This window comes from Salmo salar, chromosome 13, assembly GCF_965601325.2.
Source record: "Salmo salar chromosome 13, fSalSal1, whole genome shotgun sequence".
Lineage (NCBI taxonomy): Eukaryota > Metazoa > Chordata > Actinopteri > Salmoniformes > Salmonidae > Salmo > Salmo salar.
This window is the reverse complement of record NC_138303.1, coordinates 37,920,001-37,947,149: the sequence shown is the minus strand read 5'-3', so window position 1 is coordinate 37,947,149 and position 27,149 is coordinate 37,920,001. Positions and strand designations below refer to the sequence as shown.

General features: G+C 42.5%; 3 protein-coding genes across 5 annotated transcripts; 2 read left to right on the top strand and 1 right to left on the bottom strand.

Moving 5' to 3' along the window:
• Positions 1 to 6,420: 6,420 nt before the first annotated feature.
• Positions 6,421 to 13,616, top strand: LOC106567227 (double-strand-break repair protein rad21 homolog). Of its 3 annotated transcripts, none has more exons than XM_014136266.3 (14): positions 6,421 to 6,533; positions 7,033 to 7,236; positions 7,496 to 7,625; positions 7,765 to 7,864; positions 8,041 to 8,144; positions 8,322 to 8,450; positions 8,661 to 8,726; positions 9,645 to 9,764; positions 9,999 to 10,228; positions 10,485 to 10,572; positions 10,749 to 10,888; positions 11,042 to 11,155; positions 12,663 to 12,740; positions 13,039 to 13,616. In XM_014136266.3, exons 2-14 carry the CDS (start codon positions 7,090 to 7,092, stop codon positions 13,219 to 13,221), a joined length of 1,629 nt encoding a protein of 542 aa, XP_013991741.1. In that variant the 5' UTR covers positions 6,421 to 6,533; positions 7,033 to 7,089; the 3' UTR covers positions 13,222 to 13,616. The 3 variants fall into 3 exon arrangements, with proteins under 3 accessions (XP_013991741.1, XP_082816173.1, XP_013991740.1); XM_082960047.1 differs by lacking the exon at positions 6,421 to 6,533 and adding an exon at positions 6,548 to 6,731; XM_014136265.3 differs by lacking the exon at positions 6,421 to 6,533 and adding an exon at positions 6,548 to 6,743.
• A 1,745-nt stretch (positions 13,617 to 15,361) lies between these two features.
• LOC106567226 (syntaphilin a) lies at positions 15,362 to 22,443 on the top strand. Its single transcript, XM_014136261.3, has 4 exons — positions 15,362 to 17,032; positions 17,263 to 17,382; positions 17,800 to 17,949; positions 19,974 to 22,443. Exons 1-4 carry the CDS (start codon positions 16,836 to 16,838, stop codon positions 21,292 to 21,294), a joined length of 1,788 nt encoding a protein of 595 aa, XP_013991736.2. The 5' UTR covers positions 15,362 to 16,835; the 3' UTR covers positions 21,295 to 22,443.
• A 566-nt stretch (positions 22,444 to 23,009) lies between these two features.
• LOC106567228 (peptidyl-prolyl cis-trans isomerase FKBP1A) lies at positions 23,010 to 25,271 on the bottom strand. Its single transcript, XM_014136267.3, has 5 exons — positions 25,159 to 25,271; positions 24,996 to 25,043; positions 24,377 to 24,489; positions 23,917 to 24,092; positions 23,010 to 23,737 (listed from the first exon to the last, which is right to left on the bottom strand). Exons 1-4 carry the CDS (start codon positions 25,193 to 25,195, stop codon positions 23,964 to 23,966), a joined length of 327 nt encoding a protein of 108 aa, XP_013991742.1. The 5' UTR covers positions 25,196 to 25,271; the 3' UTR covers positions 23,010 to 23,737; positions 23,917 to 23,963.
• Positions 25,272 to 27,149: the final 1,878 nt, after the last annotated feature.

Here is a 27,149-nt window from a genome sequence, read left to right as displayed (position 1 = left end):
CTTTTTGGCCTTCCTGTGACATCGGTGGTGTAGGTGTCCTGGAGGGCAGATAGTTTACCCCCGGTGATGCGTTGTGCAGACCTCACTACCCTCTGGAGAGCCTTACGGTTGTGGGCGGAGCAGTTGCCGTACCAGGCGGTGATACAGCCCGACAGGATGCTCTCGATTGTGCATCTGTAAAGATTTGTGAATGTTTTTGGTGACAAGCCACATTTCTTCAGCCTCCTTTGGTTGAAGAGGCGCTGCTCCGCCTTCTTCACCACACTGTCTGTGTGGGTGGACCATTTCAGTTTGTCCGTGATGTGTACGCCGATGAACTTAAAACTTTCCACCTTCTCCACTACTGTCCCACCTGGGGGCGGCCCGTCAGGAAGTCCAGGACACAGTTGCACAGGGCGGGGTCGAGACCCAGGGTCTCGAGCTTAATGACGAGTTTGGAGCTGTAGTCGATGAACACCATTCCTACATAGGTATTCCTCTTGTCCAGATGGGTTAGGGCAGTGTGAAGTGTGATTGCGATTGCGTCGTCTGTGGACCTATTGGTGCGGTAAGGAAATTGGAGTGAGTCTAGGGTGTCAGGTAGGGTGGAGGTGATATGGTCCTTGACTAGTCTCTCAAAGCACTTCATGATGACGGAAGTGAGTGCTACGGAGCAATAGTCATTTAGTTCAGTTACCTTAGCTTTCTTGGGAAGAGGAACAATGGTGGCCCTATTGAAGCATGTGGGAACAGCAGACTGGGATAAGGATCGATTGAATATGTCCATAAACACACCAGCCAGCTGGTCTGCACATGCTCTGAGGACGCGGCTAGGGATGCCGTCTGGGCCGGCAGCCTTGCGAGGGTTAACACGTTTCAATGTTTTACTCACGTTAGCTGCAGTGAAAGAGCCCGCAGGTTTTGGTAGCGGGCCGTGTCGGTGGCACTGTATTGTCCTCAAAGCAAGCAAAAACGTTGTTTAGTTTGTCTGGGAGCAAGACATCGTGGTCCGAGAGTGGGCTGGTTTTCTTTTTGTAGTCCGTGATTGACTGTAGACCCTGCCACATACCCCTCGTGTCTGAGCCGTTGAATTGAGAGTCTACATTGTCTCTATACTGACGCTTAGCTTGTTTGATTGCCTTGTGGAGGAAATAGCTACACTGTTTGTATTCGGTCATGTTTCCGGTTGCCTTGCCCTGATTAAAAGCCGTGGTTCGCGCTTTCAGTTTTGCGCGAATGCTGCCATCAATCCACGGTTTCTGGTTGGGGAAGGTTTTAATAGTCGCTGTGGGTACATCACCGATGCACTTGCCAATAAACTTGCTCACCGAATCAGCATACTCATCAATGTTGTTGTCCGACGCTATGCGGCACATATCCAAGTCCACGTGATCGAAGCAATCTTGAAGCGTGGAATCCGATTAATTGGACTAGCGTTGAGCAGACTTGAGCATGGGCGTTTCCTGTTTTAGTTTCTGTCTATATGCTGGGAGCAGCAAAATGGAGTCGTGGTCAGATTTTCCGAAAGGAGGACAGGGGAGGGCTTTGTATGTGTCGCGGGAAGTTAGAATAACAATGATCGAGGGTTTTGCCAGCCCAGGTCGCTCATTCGATATGCTGATAAAATTTAGGGAGGCTTGTTTTCAGATTAGCCTTGTTAAAATCCCCAGCTAAAATAAATGCATCCTCAGGATATGTGGTTTCTAGTTTACATAGAATCCAATTAAGTTCTTTCAGGGCCGTCGATGTGTCTGCTTGGGGGGGTTATACACGACTGTGATTATAATCGAAGAGAATTCTCTTGGTAGATAATGCGATTGGCATTTGATTGTAAGGAATTCTAGGTCAGGTGAACAAAAGGACTTGAGTTCCTGTATGTTGTTATGATCACACCACATCTCTTTAATCATAAGGCATACACACCCGCCCTTCTTCTTACCAGAGAGATGTTTGTTTCTGTCGGCGCGATGCATGAAGAAACCAGGTGGCTGTACCAACTCTGATAACTCTGCCTTTGCTCCACCCCTGGATTACTGAACTCTGCCTGTCACTGAGCCTGCCTGCAGTCCTGTACCTTTGCTCCTACTCTGGATTATCAACCCCTGCCTGCCTTGACCTGTCGTTTGCCTGCCCCTGTTGTTACAATAAACATTGTAAACATTCACACAGTCTGCACTTGGCTCTTACCTTGAGCCGTGATACTGACAGGCTAATAATAATAATGAGTGGTTCACAGTGATGCAATTACATAACAAACAGACGTAGCGAACACAAAGTGATGCTCAACATTTGATTGGCTACTTTTACATGATTTTGTATTTTTTCATGCCTACATGCTGCACAAGCTATACCATTGTTAAAATGCTCACATTAGTACAGGAAAGAGTCATGAACATGGTGGAAATTAAAATCAGGTGAAACAGACAGTCACACTAGTTTCTGTAAAATGCCTTGTTACTTATTATATTCAAAGCTGAAGATCCATCTATTTTACATTAGTTTCTACTGGAACTGCAGCAGTGCACCATAAAAGGCTTGTATCCCACTCACTCCCTGCCCTCATCATGGTTCACTCCCTCCCTCTCACAACTGCTCTTTCTTTTCCCTCTTTATCATCCCCCTCTCTACTCTCTCCCGATCTATCTCTTTCCCTCTTTCTTTGATGAAACCCTCTGGTCATTATAGTGGGTAGTTTGGTTTGGGGCCTCTTCAAAGATTTGCTTCACCAGCTGTTATAGAGTTTTGCCACTGCTCCAGGCACCCAGATAGCACACAACACACATTTATTTTGCTGTGTTTATTTCTAATCCTGCTGTCCCCGCCTCAGCAGATACTGGGGGGCATTTCTGCTCTGGTGTGTGTGTGTGCTTTTGGGAGTTAGAGTGTGTGTGTGCAAATTAGTAATTCCATTTCCCCCGGGATTTATGTAACTGTAAGTTATGTAATAAGTATGACAGTAAGGGCTGTCCTGCTCACATTACGGGTAGCCTAGACTCCTTCAGGTAGTATTATGTTTTAGGGGATTATTTGAGTTCCTCAGTGGGTGATGCTATTTCGTTTGCTTTTGGGATACTGTATTTCATAGCGGAAATAGTAGAGGGAAACTTCTTACAATTTTGTCAAACTAAGAAACAATACAGAGTTTCTATGGCCCTGAGGAGAACACAAAACACTACTAGAGTTATTATAAAAGAGAATGGAAACAGACTAAAACAGTCTTGGTTTTAGTTCAGGCAACAGAGTAACACTTCCCCCAGCTGGTTATAACAGGGAGTGAAGAAATTAAATAAACATCACATGCCAAAACAAAACTAGTTCAATTAAATCAATTTAGCTATTATAAATGATTTAATAAACAGCATCAAACTTTGGATTTGATGATCAAATAGTTTCTATTTGTTTTAGAGTTGAGCCACTGTCAACTTTTTAGTTGGCGCTGGCACACTAACGCTCACACACAATTTTGACATTACAAAACATGATCTGTTCAAGTTCATAAGATTTCCTGTACTTCAGGGTAATACATTTTTGGATTAGCTAATACTTACAATTATATGGAGGGTGATCAGTGCCAGTTCAAAAATGCAATGCTTAAATGCTAAATAGGAATGTGAAAATGATAAATACATTTTTATTGTAATATCCAGTGCTTGACTTGGGTTGGAGCTGTCCAGAACGCCGTATTGGCACTTCTAATTTGGGGGAATGTACCAGCTCCTCTATAAAAAATAAAGTAGCCTATCACTTGCCCAGATTCACACACAGAGGCAAAAAAGGTTGATCAAAGCAGAATGAAGGCGGGATTTTCATTGAATAGCAATGGTGAGTGGGCACTCATTTCCTGATTCCGCTTTGTTAAATTTGATTTGCAGCTAGTCTGTGAATCTGTGAGTGACAGTATGCTGTTCGAGATTGCACAGATTGAAAATGTGTCAAAATGAATGGCATGATGCGCTGTTCCAAGTTGTCAAATTAGGGTTTGTAAGGTCATGAAAAGTAATGGAAATTAGTTTCATAATTGTTGTTAATGTAATTCATGAAAGCATACTTAAATATGATCAATCAATTAAAAAACTACATTTCAGCCATTATCGGAATGAGCCTTCAGTGCATGTCTGTGGTGCTGCGTGCCAGTGTGAGTGGGCCATTGCCTGAGGAGAGAGAGTACAACATTTCAGCAGCAGGTATAAAATAATGACAGACAGAGTAACTAGATCACCAATTCAAAACATAACTTGTAGCAGTTATCTCGCTAGTTAACTATAGCTAACTAAGTGTTAATTTTGTTGTTGCCATTCCACCGGCACTGTAGAGACTAAATAAATCTGCACCGTAGGAAAGATGCGATTCCTACCTTATCCATTTGATCCCTGATTTATTGAATGAGGGAATCAGTTTAGAAAGACAAAATTATTTGGTTGTAATGTTAAAGACAAGCATGCACAACCAGGAGCTCTCCAGATGGAAGGTTTACCACATGTTGACAAGATGTGACTAACAGTGCAGTTATATGTGGGGGGCTAAGTGCCTTGATCAAGGGCACAGTGGCAGGAGGTGGCAGGTCTACATGGGATCAGACACAGCAGATTTTCAGTGTCAATAATGCTTACTTTTTCATGTAGGCTATAATAATAGTCATGACAATTTGGTTAAAAGTGGGGGGGCGCCAACCCAGACAGGAAGACCACGTCAGTGACTCAACCCACTCAAGTGACGCACCCCTCCCATGGACGGCATGGAAGAACACCAGTAAGCCAGTGACTCAGCCCCTGTAAAAGGGCTAGAGGCAGAGAATCCCAGTGGAAAGGGGGGAACCGGCAAGGCAGAGACAGCAAGGGCGGTTCGTTGCTCCAGCCTTTCAGTTCACCTTCACACTCCTGGGCCAGACTATACTTAATCATAGGACCTACTGAAGAGATAAGTCTTCAGTAAAGACTTAAAGGTTGAGACTGAGTCTGTGTCTCTCACATTGGTAGGCAGACCATTCCATAAAAATGGAGCTTTATAGGAGAAAGCCCTACCTCCAGCCGTTTGCTTAGAAATTCTAGGGACAATTAGGAGGCCTGCGTCTTGTGACCGTAGCGTACATGTAGGTATGTACGGCAGGACCAAATCGGAAAGATAGGTAGGAGCAAGCCCATGTAATGCTTTGTAGGTTAGCAGTAAAACCTTGAAATCAGCCCTTGCCTTAACAGGAAGCCAGTGTAGGGAGGCTAGCACTGGAGTAATATGATCAAATTTTTTGGTTCTAGTCAGGATTCTAGCAGCCGTATTTAGCACTAACTGAAGTTTATTTAGTGCTTTATGCAAAATTAAATTACAATCGAATATGGTTCATTTAAAATTTGAAATGGTAAACAGAAATTCTAAATAAAAATGGTAAATGTAAAAATCCAAATGGTAAACAGAAAATCAAAAATGTAATGTGCAAAGAGAATTTGAAAGTGTCTGTTTTCATTTTACAACTACCCAATTAAGCATTTTCTCTTTTCAGTTTCCATTTTCATAGTGCATGCAAATAGCTTCTTGGAGGTGTGAGCCAGGAGAGCAACACCACACCCCCATGTGGTGGTACATCTTAGCCATGTCGGGCTCTCTGTACATTGATTTGACTAGTATAACCAACACACAGGGTGCTAACCCAGGTCTCCTACGCACCAGAAAAGCATAGCCTTGCAAAGCTGAAGCCTAGGCATAGACTCAGGGAGCCAATGCTACTCTTCAGGTCTCAGGCAAGGTTAGGCCTACTCATCATACATGTGTGGTAACTGAACCACCTCAGTTACAATTCACCATCCTTTGACCTCCTCCTCCTCGCAGATACCCATCTGAGCCATGGCACAAATGTGACTGACAGGGTTCAAATAAGGGTAGTCTGCACATCAGAAGAGCACATTAGCCCACTAAACCAAAGCCTATAGCCAATGCAACTCTTCAGATATCAGGCAAGGTTGCTCATCATATGAACAATAAACCAGGAAGAAGTGGTTTGATGACCATGCACATGTGATGAGTAACTTTGCCTAGTGTTGAGTAACTTTGCCTGACACCCAAAAACTTGCATTGGCTCTCCAAGCTAAACTGCCTAGGCTTTGGCTTAGTTGGCTAAGATGTTCTTCTAGTGTAGAGTACACCAGGTTCGAACCCTGTCAGTCACACTAGTCTAAAATCAATGCACAGAGAGAGTGACATGGCAAGGATGTATCACTGCATGATGGTGTTGCTCTCCTGGTTCTAGCCTCTATGAACAATTTGCATACACTTTGAAAATGTAAATTAAAAGAGAAAACGCTCTATTGGGTAGTTGGGAAATGAAAACAGCACATTTCCATATATTCTTTTCTGTTTAACCATTTTCCATTTTAATTTCGAATGTCAGATGCCATATTTGTTTTTTATTTGAATATCACAATTTCATTGTGGCATGAATCATGCGCACTGATATGAAAACATAAACGTATGTATCATTTTCACATTCCTATTTAACGGTTAAGCATTGCATTTTCGAACTGGCACCGATCACCCTCCATACAATCAAGCATTAAAACACAAAGGTACTGTATTTGATAAAAACGTTGAAATCTCACCGAACCATGTTGTAGCTAAATTGATAACTATCACTTTGCTTAGACCGGTTGCTCCACTCGTGACATGCTTGTGCCAAATAAGCGGGCTAATATTGTTATCTCGCGCCATCGCTACCTAGCTTTTCAACGTGTTACCACCGTCAGGCTTACTTTGGACTTAAACGTGTGAGTATCGAGGTATTGTATTTTATCTGAAAACGGGGCTAACGTTGTTCAGAAATTGAACCTTTCTCTCTTCAGCTACAGTAACTAGCTAGTTAATTAATTTGCTAGCTGACCATGTAGTAACGTCAAAGGTTAGCTGTAGCTCGTTGTCAACGACGCTTTCGACAAAGTGGCGCGTTTTCATAGTCAGCTGGCAATCTTGAAGCTAGCTAGCGAATGCTTGTTGAAAAAAATAATTTGCAAGTGAATTGTGCCATATCAAATTAACCAACTTTATGTTCTTATCAAACAACCCCCGCAGTTATCAACAGGTCGAGGACTAAGTTAAGTGATAGACCACCAAGCCAAGGCTTTCACCATGATGTTCTATACTCAGCTCTTCACATCCAAGCGCGGGCCTCTGGCCAAAATTTGGTTAGCAGCTCATTGGGAGCGGAAAATCACCAAAACTCATGTGTTTGAATGCAATTTGGAGAGCACCATCAAAGACATAATCTCCCCACAGGTAAGCTATACTTTGTTCTGTCCTCAAACGTGTACAAACAATGGGATGAAATGTGTTTGCCTCTGTTTTAACTTGTTGGGCCGATGTTAGCTCACTATCATGTACTCGTTTTCTACTTCAATGCTTTTTTTTGTCTCAATGTCTGTACAAAAAAAAACATCTGATACCGGTAGCCACACAATGAGCACATCACGATTAAATGACTGATATAACTTAGATCTGCCTCTGTTTGTCTCTGCTTGTGTGCAATCATTTTTAGATAAAGATCGGCTTACGAACTTCTGGCCACCTACTCCTGGGAATAGTGAGGATATACTTCAGAAAAGCCAAATATCTCCTTGCTGACTGCAATGATGCTGTTGTCAAAATCAAAGTGGCCTTCAGACCAGGTTAGCCAGATATCTTTTTTGTGTGGTCAAAGTGAACATTTTAAGGACAGTAACTCCATGTTATTCTGGTCATTAGAAGAATATATCAGCTGAAGTTTTGTATCAAATGATACATGTATTTCTGTTGTGTCACCATCAGGACAGACTGACATGCCTGTTGAGGCACTGGAGGCCACACTTAAAGCAATCACGTTAATGGAGGATTTCACTGACTTCGATTCCCAGCTACCAGACGCAAAGTACTTTTGTTTTTCTTTATCTCCTCGTTTCACCCGCTCACATTCAAAGCAAAAAGATATTCACCCAATACTCCATTTAGGCTAGTTTCAGTAGATCGTGGGGGTGTGGATGCATCACATCACAGTATTTGTATCAAAAAGTAATTTGTTATGTTCTCTCCTCTCTCTGACCCTAGTGCCATAGGTGTTGTGGATCATTTTTCACTGAATCAGTGCCGAACAGAGGACATCACCCTCAAAGAGGATTTTGGAAATAGCTTTCTCACATTTGAGGACTTTGGTATGTGTTAGGGTTGCTACTCCACAGTACCTGCCTGTGTCTCCCTCAAAGTTAGTTTACCCTCACTTTCAAAACCCTCGTTTTATCTTGCCTTCTCGCCATAGCCCACCTTTCTCTCCTTCACTCACATTGCTGTCAGTAACTTTCGTTGACTTACTCTGTATCAAAACATTTTAGGTGATGAGACCCAGTCTCACCAAGGGGGCATGTTAGACGTGAGTTTCCTAAGCCTGGCCCAGCAAGGGGATGCTTTTGGCGATGAGAACACAGGCTTGGACATCCTGGGTGACGTCCTGACAGGGTTAGGTAGGTTACTTTCTAAATGTAATCCGTTACTCCCCAACCCTGCATCCTGACCTGAACTCTCAGGAGCAGATTCACTTTAAGATAACATATCGGTTCCACATCTGAACACATCAAGTATGTTCATATGCAAACCTAGACAACGTCTCAAATTCCTTTCCAAATCCTGTGTAGACTTTATAGCCAGTTCCAGTGAGCATGCTGTTTTGACAGATTTTTTAGAAGCTGAACAACAAAATATGTTGCCGGAGACTGCTCTGATGGATGTTAACCAAGAAGGTAATTTTGTGTTTATTTTGCTTCTGTCTTTTAGGAAACTTCTAACCCTGTCTAAATATTCAGTGTAACTGTAGATATTGGTATGAAGGTGTCTCCATCTGTATGAGACCACAGTTCTACCACAGAACAACAGACAGATATTTCACTGGATGTATAAATGTGAAGCATCCACTTGGCGTTTCCACTCACTACCAAATATAGTAGTGAGAGGAAGCCCAGTGGCCGGCAGTGGGAGAAGATGGAACGAGATGGATTTTGGCCGACATTCTGTTAATTTACTTGTCGATGAAACATTTGATCTCAATACAGTTTTCTGTTCCCCAAACTACAATCTGTTATGAACAGAGTGGACTAAGTTTTGTAGACTTTACCCTTTGCCAAAGTAAAACATTATTATTTTTTTTTTAAAGCGTTGTTTAGGAGTGCAAAGTTCAATTGAATTATTGCACACGCACTTCACAGACTAGGCGTTCCCCAACGTAAATATGCAAATGCAGGCTAGAACGCGCCATTCGGATCTCGCTAGCTCATGCTTGGCTCTGTCCACCTCTTTGCTTGTTCTGCCGGCTATGGCTCCTTTGTTCCCACTTGAAACGACAGGCTGTGATCTTGGTTTAATTATTTTTAAAAATTTGCTTCTACTTTGTGCAAGTGTTGAAGTGCCCTCTCTGGCAGCAAGTGGCAGTGCATACTGGAAAATGATCCTTTCATTTTTCAGGTGCCATTTTCAGTTTGTTAACTTTGCAGCAAGTAAATTCGATTTTTCCGATGCTGGAACTTTTCCCAAAATGGGGTGCTTGCTTCATCATTATTGCATTATACAGTATAATATTAATCCATTGTATGCTGTCCATGGCTACTTTATGGTATCACATTAGTAGACTGAGACGGCATGGCCTTTATTCCAAAACCTTGCAGGTCGTCCAGACAGCTCTACTACTTCTGTACCCATGGAGGAGGATCACCCTGTCCTGAATGATACAACTCTGTTGGGCAATGAGGAGGAGGGCTTCGCTCTGGAGCCTGTCACTGTTACGCGTAACTATTTAGCTGCCTGACACGCAACATCTTTACACCCCAACAAGGCCATTTTCATAAACACATTTACTGTCCTTCAAACACACAATTATCTAACTGGGCACAACCTCTAACACACATCAAAGCCATAAGTAACACATCATCCTGTTACTTATTACCTGCGGTGGAAACTTGTGTGAAAAGCATAGGTAAGCCATTGGAGTTAAACCTTCTGTTTGCCTTCCGCTTCCTTAGCAACCTTAGAGCGGAAGAAGGGGAAGAGGAGAAGGAGACTGGTGGTGGACCAGGCCAAGGAGCTGTCCAACCAGGCCATCAAGGAGCAACTCTCTGACTACTCAGATCTCACTGCTCCACTGGACATCGCACCTCCTACCCGCCAACTCATGCAATGGAAAGAGAGTGGCGGGGTGGACAGGCTTTTTAGTCACCTCTGTGCCCCTGTCATTCATCCACACCTGCAACAGGTAAGCAGGGTGTGAAATTAACATCTGTCCCATCAGTCAAATGTAGGTTGACATATTTACCTGTAATGTTTATCTCATCTGTTCCATAAAAAAATACAGGTTTAGCTTAAGAATGTTGTTCCACCTCATTCATACCTACAATAGATACATATTGTATTCCACACTTAAGTGAGGAAATTTAATTCACATCTGTAACCAGTGATGTATAGCAGCAGTGCATTTTGGTTCAACAACTGCCCCCATTCTGTCTCTGCAGCTCTATTCCAGGGATGTGTTTCGTGGGAAAACAGATGGAGTGGTCAATGAAGACGATCACGAAGAGATGAGAGAGGAGAGACATGAGGGTAGGAGGTCATATTTACAGAGAGCAACACCATGTTATTGCAATTATCGTCTGAGAACATTACGCTAGCCATTACATTATATGAAATTGGGAGAATTAAAGTGCCCCCGGACCCCATTACCTTTGAACTGTTATGTTTCCTATTTGGGTTTATACATTTTATGTGTCTCTGTACAGTGGAAACAGATGCGAGCACCTTGCTTAGTGTCCTGCATGAGACCATGGATCCTGAGAGAATTGGACACAATGTGGAGCTCACTCCTCTGCACCACTATGGGAATGACAACCCACCTGAATACCTCTGGGACGCAGTACATGTAAAGAGCTCAACATGAACACAAAATATGCCTTTTCACCATACAAAATACTTCATATAACCTTTATTCAACAAGGTTATCCTATTGTCTAACTTTGTCTGACAACTTTCCTTGTTCCCTCTTTCTCATTTCCCCCTCTTTCTTGTCTCTCAGGATGGGAGTAGGTTGGCAGTCTCTCACACTGAGCTCCCGTCTGAGGATTCCATGCATGTTCATCCTTCTGGAATGGAAAGGGAAACTCCATCGACTGTGACACGGAACACACAGGTGCTTTCACATGCTTTGAATACACCCATAGACACGCATATACACTACCAGTCAAAAGTTTTAGAACACCTACTCATTCAAAGGTTTCTTTAGTTTTACTATTTTCTACATTGTATGGAATCATGAATCCTGTAGTAACCCAAAAAGTGTGAAACAAATCAAAATATTTTATATTTGAGATTTTTCAAATAGCCACCCTTTGTCTTGATGACAGCTTTGCACACTCTTGGCATTCTCTCAACCAGCTTCAGGAGGTAGTCACCTGGAATGCATTTCAATTAGCAAGTGTGCCTTCTTAAAAGTTAATTTGACATGAAGGTCAGTCCATACGGAAAATTTCAAGAACTTTGAAAGTTTCTTCAAGTGCAGTTGCAAAAACCATCAAGTGCTATGATGAAACTGGCTCTCATGAGGACCGCTACAGGAAAGGAAGACCCAGAGTTACCTCTGTTGCAGAGGATAAGTTCATTAGAGTTACCAGCCTCAGAAATCGCAGCCCAAATAAATGCTTCAGAGTTCAAGTAACAGACACATCTCAACATCAACTGTTCAGAGGAGACTGCGTGAATCAGGCCTTCATGGTCGAATTGCTGCAAAGAAACCACTACTAAAGGACACCAATAAGAAGAGACCTGCTTGGGCCAAGAAACACGAGCAATGGACATTAGACCGGTGGAAATCTGTCCTTTGGTCTGATGAATCCAAATTTTAGATTTTTGATTCTAACCGCAGTGTCTTTGTGAGTAGGTGAACGGATGATCTCTGCATGTGTGGTTCCCACCATGAAGTGTGGAGGAAAATGTGGAGGTGCTTTGCTGGCCTCCACAATCACCCGACCTCAACCCAATTGAGATGGTTTGGGATGAGTTGGACCGCAGAATGAAGGAAAAGCAGCCAACAAGTGCTCAGTATATGTGGGAACTCCTTCAAGACTGAAGCATACTGTGAAAGCAACCCAATACTTTTTTGGAATTTTTTGCAATTGCCAAGTCAATCACCTGACCCCAAGAACAAGCAGGAAGTGAAGACAGCTGCAGTAAAGGCCTGGCAGAGCTTCACCAGGGAAGAAACCAGCATCTGGTGATGTCTATGGGTTCCAGACTTCAGGCAGTCATTGACTGCAAAAGATTTGCGACCAAGTATTAAAATTCACAATTTATGATTGTTAGTTTGTCCAATTTACTTTTCAGACCCGAAAATGATGTATTAAAATGGTTGTAATTGCTACACGGTTCATACAATAATTTTGACAAAACCCTTAAATTAATGATGAAAGTACACTAGAAGCACATCTTCATTGTTTCCTTTCAAATCCGTTGTGGTAGCGTACAGAGCCCAAATTATGCAAATTGTGTCACTGTCAAAATACTTTTGGACCTGACTGTGTATATACACACACACACACACACTTGCACGCACTTACACACACATACAAACACACACGGTCATCATGAGTGTGGTGTGATGTATGGTACACTCTGTAATGTGTTGCTATCTCAAACTACAGTCTATGGTGGACAGCCAGGATGACTTTGAAGAGAAGAGGATGACCAGCCGAGCACAGAAACTACTAAATGCTCTCAAAGTAAGAACCTGATACCCCTATGCAGCAGGGCATCCATTCTTACATTTAGTCAGCTTGTTAGCTTGATTACGATCTGATCCAGAAATCCTCAGTCACTGAGGACAGGGATATTAAAGAGGATTGGGCAGGATTAGGGGACAATCAGTGGAAATGAAGTTGTTGCGATTGTGTGTTGTGTTATAACAAACAGGGATGGGATTTTCCCTTATCTGACATTTATCCTTCATATAAAACAGAAACTGACCTATCCCTGAGACAAAATGTTCATGTTCTATGTTGTCCTGACATCCCTGAACAGATTCAGAGCAGCAATGCCATGTTCAGCCTGAAGACGCTGTGTGAGAGGAACAGTCGCTCCCAGGCTGCAGCCACTTTCTTCTGCCTTCTGGTGCTGAAGAAACAACAGGCCCTTGACCTGCACCAAAGCGAGCCTTACGCTGACATTATAGCCACTCCTGGACCCAGGTTCTATGAGACGTAGAGGAGGACTCGTAGTGGAGGAAGGAGGAGGTTTTGATATGAAGACACCTTGTTCCTAGACTCACTGCTCTGTCAACAACTGCACAAACTCTGTAGTGGTCTTGACACCCTCATCAAATGTGGACCTTAGGAGGGTAGCGTCTCAGAGGATGGACGCTGATTGAGAACTGAATACACCAATAAATATAATTTCGATAAAAGTGACCAAACTGGGTTGTGACATAAAGCACTTACCAGCACTACTGAGATAGTTATGATACCTCAATGTATCTCCCAGGGCCAAACCCCAAGTAAGTCACTCACTCCCTTTATGAGAAAACAAGGCTTGCTACAAGACATTATTTGGACAGAGTTATCGTCTGATTTGGGTCACAGTAAAAGTTTATGAATGTTCTGTTATTTTGTTCAGGTGCTTTAGCTTTACTTGTTTGAGTAATATGGTTTGTTATTTATTATGCTGATAGACTTAAGATTTTTTAGATTTACCAATTTCAGTAATAAGGGTGGTTTTGGTAGTGTTTTTAACTAAGCAATTTTTTTACTTGTTACTGTGTTTTTATTCTTAAAGGTATGTAAATATACCCAGCGAATCTTATTTTAATGATAAGAGGCTTAATGTAAAATGTGTAAAGTCTCAATTAAAAGAAGTACAAATTCACCATAGGATAAAGAACTAATACGTTTATGTGTAATGCTGATACAATGGCAAGGATTTGAATGAGTCTGTGTATTGAATTCTACATGCCTATATCGCTGTTGCCCTGGTCATGTCCTTGTCCCTTATGCCCTTGCCACTTGTAAATAGACTGCCTAACAAGCTTTTATCTCAGACTATCCCCAGCAATGGTAGGTGTTAGATAATTGCCGAATGATGCGGCATGATTCACTGTCTCTTTAAGAGAATCCGTTGCAGTGTAACCCTACGCAATTGCCTCTGTTCACTTCATGGCGGGCTCGGCATGGATTCTCATCAGCAGCACAGCATCCATGTACAGATACATGCCACTAGTGACGGTTCTCACGCATTCCACCAGAAGTCCTGCGGGGACCAATTCTACTCCAGGATGTAGGACTATTTATCGGCCTGGCAAATATGGTACCATAAATGTTGGGAATCGTGTCATCTTTACTGTACTGTTATGTCAGAGATCACAGTCGGGTAATCGCTGCATGAGAGGAGGCTTTTATTATATCCCCTATCAGTTGCCTATGTAGGGTACAGCCTGGACGTAATTAGTTTGTCAGCTATTCCTGCCTCATCCCGAAGATTCTAAACATTGGATGGGATGTTTAGGTTCACCGGGAAATGATGTTGGCTGGTAGGATGTTGTTTTTAGATTTATACTGGCATATAATCTATAGTAGACTAGTATTTGTTTTCTATAATTTCCATGTCTGTTGCACGGAACTGCAACTGATATTTCGCATGTCTTTCTGCTCCTTGTCAATTCGTCAACCTTGCGCGCGGCTTTATTATCTAAAAAAAATATTGTGAAGGCAATATTCAGTTTGTTCAAGGACGAAATCACAGCGCTCTTTGCCCTTTCGCATTCTGCAGATGATGTAAAGCACCATGCTCAACTTTATTCAGTAATTTCACGAAAACTAGGTAGCCTACTACGGACATAGGCCTATTACTGCATGTCAATCAAATGATCGTAGACGGCGTACATGCAACCTGTTAATTCACCATCCTACAGTTATGCCGCCTGATGCTCACTATTACGTAAGAAGTACATTGCGTGTCCCCACCACCTGTTGCACAGGGGCCCCTCAATCATTATCCAAGGGCACTGTAGGGTAGGCCCTGCCTCTGCCACTTTCCTGTGTTGCTCAAATGCACTGTGTCCTCAACTGTCCCATTGACACAGTGACTACAGACACCGATATAACATGACATATCACAGGTATGCTGTTTTGTTTATTCGCTGCTTTGTGCTCAGCAGGGTTTTTAGCTTTGATCATACTTTTTTTTGCTCCATTATTGTTTGAGATCGATTAAAAACAATGATAGTACAGCAAAGCTAGGCTGCTCAGCTCAGTCACAGCCACAGACGTGCTGATGAGGCAATCCTGTTTTGCACAGCACTTTTTAAAATATGTCCCTGTCCCAGTTGGGCTGGCTTAGTTTTATTTCCTTTGCTGTTTGCATCTCTTCATTGGATTTTGATATATGTTTATTCCCATCTGTCTGTGGTTTCCAGGGATGGCGTGTGCAGCAGTGAGATGGCGATGAATTCACAGAATGCCCTGTGCCTTTCCTGGTCTGTCTTGTGAAAGGCTTATTTATCTGTTAAAGAGCTCCTGATAGCCAGACTGGTTTACTCATCAATGGTCTCCTAACAGGCAGGGCAGGCAGGGCCACAACAAACCGTCAAAATACTTCATTGTTTTATGTTGAATGTGTTTCTTTAATGCACCATTTGAGTCCATCCCACTGGGCACACCACATAATTTCAATGTGTAAATGTGGGTAATATTTGGTTGAGACGTTGATCAATGAGATTTCAACCTTTATTCACCCACTCAAAAAGACTGCCAGAAGTTTGTTGATATCCCAATGTGTTATCACTATGCTTTCAACCATCTAAAAGCAAAACCAAATTCCAATAGAAAAACAATTTCAGATGTTTTGCTTTATTTGTCATCTAAATGTATTATCTGCGCTTTCAACCATTTTAAAAGCACAACAAAGTGGGAAATGGGAATACAATGTCAGATATTTTGAATTTATACAACAATTTGTTCAAGATTCTAAGGCACATTATTAAAAGCAATTGTGAAGATCTCCACAGACCTGTGACCTTTGCATGCTATGTTGAACATGTACGCTTTCTATGATTACATACGAAGTCATTTATAGTTACAGTAGGCTAACCTAAAAATGTGGCCAAGGATGTGTTACTCATTTTAAGGTTGAATAAATACTGTTACATTCATTTGTAAAATGGCCTTAACTGTAGGCTATTTACTGTATTACACAAATATTATTGAATTGTTTTTGGTTGACGCAGAATAGTTTCATCTGAGCCACTGGCTTAATCGCATTCTTTAACTTTTATTTGGGGTTTAGTTGGAGACGTGAATCCAACATATCATTCTTTTACTTGTCAACAAGTTAATAGGCTATTTACTGTATTGAAAAAGTGATATTGAGTTGTGTTTGGCTGTCAACAAATTCCAGTTTGTCTGCAAATGAAAACGTTAATGTTGGATTCACATTTCCATCTCAACTAATAATCAAACTTAATGAACAGGACTAAATCAAATAAAACTTTATTTTAAGTGCATTTATAGTTTGATTTGATTTAGTCTTATTCTTTAACTTATATTTTTGGTTGAGCTGGACATCAATTATCAATTTGTAGACAAACTGGAATTAAAGCCAGACTAAGTAGCACAGATGGAACTATACAAGCAGAAGATGCATTTCCTTAAAATGCTAATTTGGTTGCGTTGACAACAAATTAATAATGTATATGTTGCATTCACGTCTTCATCTCAACCAAAAATGTAAGTGATTCAACCAGTATGTGCCCAGTGGGATGACATAGGATTATGTCCTTGACCTGAGATTAAAAGTGGAATCTGGTAGGCAGAGAAAATGTCCACAAAATGTATTGCTTTTCCACAATAGTTTTTAACAGATTACCTCCTGACTATGTCCATTCTGTTTTCTCTATGTTTGTACATTATGTATTATGCAGTCCATCTTTGAGCCATCTTCCTAGTTTTCCTCTTGGAGCCAGCAGCAGGTGGTCCACACCCATGTCACTCCCTCAAAGTCGGAAGCCCTCTGCAGGTCAGCGCAGGTAATGCTGCTCCCTTCTCTCCCTATATGGTATTTTTGCTAATGTGTGAAAGCGATGATGTATGAAAATGACGGCACCAAGAAGCACACGCATACTAGGGTAATTTAGTGCCACATGTATAGTGTGTGAGTTGTTGGAAACAATGCATTGATTTTGTTTGTTTTCTTAATTTTAGTGACTGAAGAGAAGTCCAATCAATATGTAACATTAACATTGCCTCTCTGTTACAGGCGGCCAGTGGCCACTAGCAGTGGGTGCCATTCCTATATCGATGCCTCCAATACCAACACTTACCCCGGCAGGGCTAGTGAGGGTAGTCCTACAGCCCGGACATATCCTGGCACACCTAAGTAAAACAGAGCATCTGTACATCATATGCAAGACACATGCAAACATAATTTTGTTTTAAGAATAGTTTTTTTAGGTCGAGGCCAAAATATCATGCAATAAAGATGATTCAGAAGAAAACAGGAAATGTTTTTAGAATAAGGTGCAGCATCTGCCCTGCAATAAAAGGACAAATAAAAAATGTAATGTAGTCTTGAGATTCATAATTTATTATGAAAATCGAAAGGTGCTGAGCTTGCATAAAAACCCCACTGACATCTACTCATAAGATATAAAGCAGGCTGCTCACCCCAGTGAAAACAAATTCCTCTTCCTCAACCTCTCTTATGATGACAGTTCTTTACAGTTCATTATCTGATCATCTGATGCATAACTGATAATCACTATAAACTCTCTTTCACACCCCTATGCAAACCCAGGCATCAGGTGAAGCATGCAACCTGCAGTGATAACCATGGGATTCGGCCCCCCACACCAGAGCAGTACCTCACCCCGCTGCAGCAGAAGGAGGTGTGTATCAGACACCTGCGAGCCAGGCTGAGGGAGAATGTCCAGAGGCTGCAGCACAGGTGAGTCTGAAGGGATGCGTCGTGACAAGTCGTGACAAAGAAGCAGAATAGTGGCTGACGTGTTTAAAAATAGCATATTGTAGATATAGAAGTGGCTCTTCCACAACCCAGCTTGTCGGTTGCATTCAACCACATTATCATTGCAAAAATAGCAACATCAGTAATGGTCTAGCATTTCACTACAGAAACTGGCCTGGGATAGTATTTCTAAGACTTCTCTATTGCATCACCTTTTAAATCTAGAATCCTTCATGGACTACTGTATTTATTATGGATCCCCATTACTCTTCCTGGGGTACAGCAAAAGTAGGCCATCATTGTAAATAACAATGCGTTCTTAACTGACTTGCCTAGTTAAATAAAGGTTATATAAGAAAATAAAAAATTGTGCGTATGTTATTGTGTGTGTGTGTGTATGTCTGTGCCTATGTTTGTGTTGCTTCACAGTCCCCGCTGTTCCATAAGGTGTATTTTTATCAGTTTTTTAAAATCTAATTTTACTGCTTGCATCAGTTACTTGATGTGGAATAGAGTTCCATGTAGCCATGGCTCTATGTAGTACTGTGCGCCTCCCTTAGTCTGTTCTGGACTTGGGGACTGTGAAGAGACATCTTGTGGCATGTCTTGTGGGGTATGCATGGGTGTCCGAGCTGTGCGCCAGTAGTTCAAACAGACAGCTTGGTGGATTGAACATTTCAATACCTCTCATAAATACAAGTAGTGATGATGTCAATCTCTCCTCCACTTTGAGCCAGGAGTGATTGACATGCATATTATGAATATTATCTCTCTGTGTACATCCAAGGGCCAACTGTGCTGCACTGTTCTGAGCCAATTGCAATTTTCTTAAGTCCCTTTTTGTGGCACCTAACCACACGACTGAACAGTAGTCCAGGTGCGACAAAACTAGGGCCTGTAGGACCTGCCTTGTTGATAGTGCTGTTAAGGTAGAGTAGCGCTTTATTATGGACAGACTTATCCCCATCTTAGCTACTGTTGAATCAAAATGTTTTGACTATGACAGTTTATAATCCAGGGTTACTCCAAGCAGTTTAGTCACCTCAACTTTCTCAATTTCCACATTATTTATTACAAGATTAAGTTGAGGTTTAGGGTTTAGTGAATGATTTGTCCCAAATACAATGCTTTCAGTTTTAGGACTAACTTATTCCTTGCCAGCCACTCTGAAACTAACTGCAACTCTTTGTCAAGTGTTGCAGTCATTTCAGTCGCTGTAGTGGCTGACATGTATAGTGTTGAGTCATCCACATACATAGACACACTGGCTTTACTCAAAGCCAGTGGCATGTCATTAGAAAAGATTGAAAAAAGTAAGGGGCCTAGGCAGCTGCCCTGGGGAATTCCTGATTCTACCTGGATTATGTTGGAGAGGCTTCCATTAAAGAACACCCTCTGTTTTCTGTTAGACAGGTAACTCTTTATCCACAATAAAGCAGGGGGTGTAAAGCCATAACACATACATTTTTTCCAGCAGCAGACTATGATCGATAATGTCAAAACCCGCTCTGAGATCTAACAAAACAGCCCCCGCAATCTTTTTATCATCAATTTCTCTCAACCAATCATCAGTCATTTGTGTAAGTGCTGTGCTTGTTGAATGTCCTTCCCTATAAGCATGCCGAAAGTTTGTTGTCAATTTGTTTACTGTAAAATAGCATTGTATCTGGTCAAACACTATTTTTTGGGGGGTGAAACTGCCACGTCTGTTTGGGATATTACAACAACAAAGAAGTTACTGCAAACAACAAACACTGTTTTTCCCCTTCTGACATTATTGTACATGTGATAGAACAGCAGAATATGTACTGCCATTGTTTTGCCACACTGCTCGACGCACCTTACCTCAGGTTTGTCCACAAAACAATAACTAAAGTGCTGGGGTGGACAGTGGTGCTGTTTCCCCTAATGCAGATTCTGTCTTTAAGGCATACCACACATTTATTCTCTGCCCTAGGTAGCCCACATACTCTCAACCTCTCTTTTTCTCTCTCTTTCTCTCTCAGGGACAGTGAGATAGCTGAGATGAAGACCCAGCTGTGTCGGATGCAGGAGGACTGGATAGTGGAAGAGTGTCACCGTGTGGAGGCCCAGCTGGCTCTGAAGCAGGCGCGCAGGGAGATCCAGCACCTGCACGAGGTCGTGGAGACAGTACGATCAAACCTCGGCACCCCAGAAAAAGCCCCCTATGACAAAAAGCCATACCTCTCACCGCAGAGGCCCCGGCCTGCAAAGTCCCGCTCTTGTGGGTGCTCCCCAGCCAGCACCCTGAGCCGCAGCACCGTCTACACCCGGCTTAGCAGTGAGGCCCTCTATGTGGACCGCAATGGAAACGCCCCAGAGCCTGACCTGCGTGCAGCGGCACAGGTAGAAAGGGGGCGGACCCACCTGCTACTGGAGGCGGCCCTTCTGTCAGAGCAGCAAACCCCGTCTGGCCCCGCCCTGGTCCACGGCCCCTCCTCCTCTACCATGCCACGCTCCTCCACCTACGAGAGGCTGTGCAGTGGAGGGGCTGTGCTGCCCGTCTCCCACTCCTGCCACTCCCTGAGTAACAGCTGCATGTGCAGTGGACACACCTACCTCCCTCATCACCACCTCTTCCTTCACCTCCCCCAGGAGGAGCCCCCGGCTGCAGTGGTGGCAGCTGCTGCTATCCCCGTGAGGGAGGCAAAACCGGAGGTCCGATCCCAGGCCTGCAGCCCCACCATGACCTGGGTCTCAGAGGAAGGAGGGGGAGAGGAGCTCAGCATCATCTCCCTGGCAACTACCAACATCACCCCAGCCTACTCAGAGCAACAGCTGTTCCCTCCCTCCTTGTCTTCCTCCTCTCCCCCGCAGCCATTCCCTCCCTCCTTGTCTTTCTCCCCTTCTCCCCAGCTCTCCTACAACCTAGAGCCACTGTCTTCAGATGGCCATGTGGAGATGACAATGATGCCAACAGTGGCCCAAACCTGCCAGCCCAAGCCTGGGCCAATGTTGTCACCAGAGAGGCAAGGAGGCGTGACAGGGGTGGAGGATGAAGAGAAGGGTGAAGCTGTTGAGGCTGTTGAAGTTGACGGTGAAAACGTTGTGGGAGGGGAAGAGGGAGAGGACGGTGCTCCCCAGCGGAACTTCTGGAGCCGATACTTCCTGGTGGACCTGTTGGCAGTGGCCATGCCGGTGGTGCCGACAGTGGCCTGGCTGTGTCATGGGGCCCCGCGGGAGGTCATGCCTGTGTACCACATCGGTTCTCTGCTACGGGGTTGCTGCGCTGTGGCCCTTCACTCTCTGCGACGCGGGGGACGTGGCCGTGGCCCCACAAGCATGAATGGGGCGACCAATATCTGACAACTTTACTCCTTAGCCCCGACTTCCCTCACAGCAACCATGCAACCCCAACCTCTAATGAGTCACAGCCAGAACAGCAATCAGACTTTGATTTTGACTTGAACTTATATTGCTTTTTATTCTCCACCTACCACGTGTCTGATTTGAGGATGACCTTGAGATTTACATGATCTGTTTCTGTTAGATTTGTAATCATGCCTAACTATCTAGGAAATCAAATACAATAGTGATTTGATGGGGAATGCGTGAGCCTGCGTAAACTTTTTGCCACTGGTCTACAGTGGCTCCCATGACTGCACAACTCATTGCATGTAACCCTGAGAAATGTTCAACCCTTTGCCATTAACTCACCTTAAACAGAACCTTCAAATACACACCTGCTACATTTGAACCTTGAACACTTTGATGTACTGTGTTCTCCATGAATCTTCTCGTTGTCTTTGAAATTGGGGCGAACATGGTTCACCTTGTTAAACATCAGCAACATTTTCTTTTAGAGCTAAGTGAATGAGGGACCTGAGTGGGAGTTCTAGTTGAATGTCTTCGAAAAAATAATTTTCTCAAGAAAACAGAGGATGAGAAAAGTAGATATGTTTGCACAACGAACAGGAGATTGAGAATCTATTACTTTTCAGGGATCAAACATTTATCATCTGGTTTCATTAATTGTATTTATAGTCCAAGGATAAGAGTAAAATTCTGAATAAGACTAGCACTGTCACTATCCATGTCCAAATGCTGAAAGCAAGTACAATGCCAGCTATGTATGTATTTGTTGGAAATATATTTGTTGAATTTCAACATTTACAATATTAGGACATTATCAATTATTTTCAAAAGGCTAGATATTTCTTTCAAACATTGCACTTTTTTCCACTTTTAGGACTATACTACTTGAAGTTTGTAGTGGCTTTACATTTCATCAAACATTACCCATGCAAGTCTAGTTTTTAGCCACATTATGCCACTAATGCTACAGTGATAGATTCTTCTAAATTATTCAAATTCAGAGGTCAAAAGCAATAAGAAAAAGCTATGATGAAGTCTTTAAAAGTGCTGATAAAATTGCACAAAAAGCTGTAGAATACAAAGTGTAAATAGATCTGGATGTATTTCTTCACTTTGAAAATAAACTGAAAGTTGCCTTTGTCGGTTTGTCATCTATTGAAGTCTGCTTCGGGAGAATTAGAAACATGTGGGAATCGATATGAAATAAAAACATTTGAAGTCTCTTTTTGACATTATTAGAACATATCCAAAGCTCTTAATGAGGAATATAATTTATTTTTATTAACCAATGGGGTGAGAGTTGACTCATTGTGTTGGGGGGGGGGGGGCAATTTTACATATCCATAGTTTGCTGATGTTCCTTACAATCTGTGCTGTAGTACTGGGTATGAAGAACATTTTCATCACAGATCAAGTTTTGCTTTTAGAACTTTACTAAACAAACAAAATCTTACGCAATGGTCTAATGAAACAGTACTGTGAATGCAAATGTCTTCGGCCCACAAAGGTTCTCAATGTTGCATTCCCTTGTGATTACTAAAGGGTTTCATACATATCCTTAGCACTTCTCAGTGCATCACTAGAATTGGTCTACAGTGGAGAACCATTTCTCAGATACTGTGCAACAGAATAAAAACAATGATGCAAGTAACATTTCATGTAGACATTTTTCTATCCTATTTTAAAAAACACAATATCATGCCTACTGGGTGTTTAAAGGATGATATTTTATTCAAACACACCATAGGAAATTGACCAATTTTGTTGAGAGGAGCCTATACATGTCAGCATACTCTGCAAGTTCTGTACTATAATAATGACCTTTAATTACACATTTTTATATATATATATATGGTCTTGCCAACAGAGTGTGTGCCATGCTATTCAGTGTTTTATACAGAAAGTTGATGCAACTGAGAAAAAATCTATATCAAAACATCACTAATATTAATTTAAGTCAACTTCTGTAATCCAAATTACATTACCCGATCCATTTAGGTAAACAGTCTTTTTTTTTTAATCAATTATGTCCACATTTTCAAAAAAGTTGCTAAAGGAAGGCCACTCGCGGAGCCACAAGAATGAGATCAAATGTAATATTTGTGTAATGATACTTTATCCCAAATTGTGTCTGTACCTACCCCTGATGGCAGGCATAACTTACAAATTTGAAGTAAAAAGAAAAAAACAATACCATAAACATACATAACAGAATAAAATGACATGATATCTGAAAGGTATGGCCTATGACTTGTTAGGGTGTTCTAAGACAAGCTAGATCAAGGATAAGGTATTAAGCAAGCGACAAAAACACATTTGAATCTAAATGGAAAGGAGAGTGAAGTGCTGAAGCTATTAGACAGTCTTTTACAGGAGTCAAGTGCATTCATCTTCCTTTAGCCTTTTCCTCCATGTTCCCGAGATAGGAGTCAACCTGCAGAGGGGGACAGGGATAGTTCTGTGGTTAACAGGAGAGATGCGACAGAGGGGATTATGGGAGATGAGCACCAAAGCTTGTTACACACATTCTTATGAGCTCTTAAGCTCTTACCACTAATCTACTCTGTAGTTAAACACCAACAGTGGAGTGCAATTATTGTAGAATTCTCTCACCCTGAAAATCTGAGTGGAATTAAACACGTAACGAGTGCACACAGGCTTCACTCCAGGCCCATCAGCTCCACATCAAAGATTAGTGTAGAGTTGGGTGGGATGATGCCAGGGTGCCCTTTGCTGCCATAGGCGAAGTCCGGCGTGCAGGTCAGGGTCGCCCTCTGGCCCACGCTCATCTGAAACAAAATATGTTCTATTTTGAAGATGTCATTGAATAACAACCACCCCCATTGTATCCTTACAAATCACTCCTAAACCCATTTTTTGATTTTCCAAATGAATGAAACAAATGGTTTAATCATTAACATTTTAGTCATTTAGCAGACCCTCTTATCCAGAGTGGCTCACGACTTACAGTAGTGAGCACATACATTTTTCGTACTGGTCCCCGTGGTAATTGAACCCTGCATTACAAACGCCATGCTCTACCAACTGGGCCACACACCCAGGAGAACCTTACCTGGCCAACCCCCTCCTCCCAGCCACGGATCACCTCCTGCTTGCCAATCTTGAACTTGAAAGGCGTGCCTCTGTCCCGGGATGAGTCAAACTTGGTTCCATCAGTCAGTGAGCCTGCGTGAAATAGAGTATTGAGAGAAAGTCATAGATCTGTGTAGCTAACGTTACCTGCATTTTTGTCCCCTCACAAATACTGTAGCTAGTTACCGTTTGATAGCATCCATATGGATATGCATATCCCCTGGATAAATAAACATCCACAGTAAACTAATAAAGACTATTCAACAATGGAAGGTTGGTTAACACCCGTCTCAATAATGAATTATCACTGGTTTTCAGCAGAAAACTGGCAAGCTATAAGCTAGTGTTGGCTAGCTAGTTTAGTTAGGGTGTGTATGTAGCCATTATAGCTAACGAACTAGCTACTCGTCATAGAAAAACGACTTACTTTTAATTAGATAAGAAAATGGTGTAGCAATTGTTACGTAGTTTATCAGACTATATCAACTTTGCTGATTAGATTTTCCGACAAATACCACAACACGTATATTGTTGACAACGCAAGTAGACAACTGACAATAGCTAGCTAAGCTAACCAGCTAGCTAGCTCGCTGACTTACCGACATAATGCACAACGCATGTCTGCCCTTTTTTGGGAAATGTCTGGCCTAAAAAATTGAAGAAAGGGTGAGAATTAGCCAGGCATTATGTAAACAACTTCATATTTAGAATTTAGCTATATCCACTTTGCCAATTTAATCATATTTGCTGATTGTTCCATACCATCACCCGGGGTTATGGTCTCGATCTCTACTCCCATTTTCGCTCTCCGACGCACAAAAATGCAAGCGGAACTGGAAGTCCAGGGGTGTAATCATTAGTCCAAACAGTTTCCAAACGTTCGGTTTTGCAACTACAACGGGAGTTTCTAATGGATACATTCAGGTAGATCCCGCCCCCTTTTGTTCTGTTTAAGAAACGTTTTACAACAGAATCAATGTAATGAATATGCCCCAACGCATTGAAGACAAGGGGGAGGGCAACCGCAATTAATGGGCCAATGCCAGTTATGATGAGAATTAATGCCTAATCGTTCATATCCTCCTGAGACAATTCATTTTTGTCCTTCGCTAGTGGACATCAGTTTTTGGTCTGTATCTCATACAAGCTACTGTATTAAGTGCTGTTGTCCTCCTGAGTGGACAGTCTGGGCTTTTCAATTCTATCATGTGTGGGGTGTGACCTTGACAACTTCATCTTCCTGGTTCTTAAAAAAATGGCTGCCATCAATTACCAAGTGTGTATGTATTAATTATTTTTGTGAGCTTGGTGTTCAAATTGTTTCTAGTAAGTATATATCTCAGGAATGGTTAAGTGAGTTGTCAGGACTGTGTAATAATTTTTTCACATTAACCAGTTCGTCAATCTAAGTACATTTTAGTCATTTAGCAGACGCTCTTATCCAGAGCAACTTACAGTAGGGAATGCATACATTTCATAATTTTTTCCTCCGTACTAATCCCCGTGGGAATCGAACCCACAACCCTGGCATTGCAAGCACAATGCTCTACCAACTGAGCTACACGGGACTCTATATAGGACTCATATATACTATAGTATATATGAGTCCTGTGTAGCTCAGTTGGTAGAGCATGGTGCTTGCAATGCCAGGGTTGTGGGTTCGATTCCCACGGGGACCAGTACGGAGAAAAGTTTAAAAATTTACACGAGTGTATATATATATATACATACACACACACGGATATATATATACATATACAAATATATATACATACACACACACACACATATATATATATATATACACTGCTCAAAAAAATAAAGGGAACACTAAAATAACACATCCTAGATCTGAATGAATGAAATAATCTTATTAAATACTTTTTTCTTTACATAGTTGAATGTGCTGACAACAAAATCACACAAAAATAATCAATGGAAATCCAATTTATCAACCCATGGAGGTCTGGATTTGGAGTCACACTCAAAATTAAAGTGGAAAACCACACTACAGGCTGATCCAACTTTGATGTAATGTCCTTAAAACAAGTCAAAATGAGGCTCAGTAGTGTGTGTGGCCTCCACGTGCCTGTATGACCTCCGTATAACGCCTGGGCATGCTCCTGATGAGGTGGCGGATGGTCTCCTGAGGGATCTCCTCCCAGACCTGGACTAAAGCATCCGCCAACTCCTGGACAGTCTGTGGTGCAACGTGGCGTTGGTGGATGGAGCGAGACATGATGTCCCAGATGTGCTCAATTGGATTCAGGTCTGGGGAACGGGCGGGCCAGTCCATAGCATCAATGCCTTCCTCTTGCAGGAACTGCTGACACACTCCAGCCACATGAGGTCTAGCATTGTCTTGCATTAGGAGGAACCCAGGGCCAACCGCACCAGCATATGGTCTCACAAGGGATCTGAGGATCTCATCTCGGTACCTAATGGCAGTCAGGCTACCTCTGGCGAGCACATGGAGGGCTGTGCGGCCCCCCAAAGAAATGCCACCCCACACCATGACTGACCCACCGCAAACCGGTCATGCTGGAGGATGTTGCAGGCAGCAGAACGTTCTCCACGGCGTCTCCAGACTCTGTCACGTCTGTCACATGTGCTCAGTGTGAACCTGCTTTCATCTGTGAAGAGCACAGGGCGCCAGTGGAGAATTTGCCAATCTTGGTGTTCTCTGGCAAATGCCAAATGTCCTGCACGGTGTTGGGCTGTAAGCACAAGCCCCACCTGTGGACGTCGGGCCC

What these genes read in the sequence shown, in the direction of transcription:
- LOC106567227 (XM_014136266.3), top strand. Translation starts at nt 7,090, where the DNA reads ATGATGTTCTATACTCAGCTCTTCACATCCAAGCGCGGGCCTCTGGCC. An exon ending in AAGACATAATCTCCCCACAG is followed by an intron (nt 7,237 to 7,495) that starts GTAAGCTATACT and finishes AATCATTTTTAG; the next exon opens with ATAAAGATCGGCTTACGAAC. An exon ending in GGAGCCTGTCACTGTTACGC is followed by an intron (nt 9,765 to 9,998) that starts GTAACTATTTAG and finishes CCGCTTCCTTAG; the next exon opens with CAACCTTAGAGCGGAAGAAG.
- LOC106567228 (XM_014136267.3), bottom strand. Translation starts at nt 25,195, where the DNA reads ATGGGAGTAGAGATCGAGACCATAACCCCGGGTGATG. An exon ending in GACCATAACCCCGGGTGATG is followed by an intron (nt 25,044 to 25,158) that starts GTATGGAACAAT and finishes TCAATTTTTTAG; the next exon opens with GCCAGACATTTCCCAAAAAA. An exon ending in ATGCGTTGTGCATTATGTCG is followed by an intron (nt 24,490 to 24,995) that starts GTAAGTCAGCGA and finishes TATTTCACGCAG; the next exon opens with GCTCACTGACTGATGGAACC.
- LOC106567226 (XM_014136261.3), top strand. Translation starts at nt 16,836, where the DNA reads ATGTATTGCTTTTCCACAATAGTTTTTAACAGATTACCTCCTGACTAT. An exon ending in CCCTCTGCAGGTCAGCGCAG is followed by an intron (nt 17,033 to 17,262) that starts GTAATGCTGCTC and finishes TCTCTGTTACAG; the next exon opens with GCGGCCAGTGGCCACTAGCA. An exon ending in GTCCAGAGGCTGCAGCACAG is followed by an intron (nt 17,950 to 19,973) that starts GTGAGTCTGAAG and finishes TTTCTCTCTCAG; the next exon opens with GGACAGTGAGATAGCTGAGA.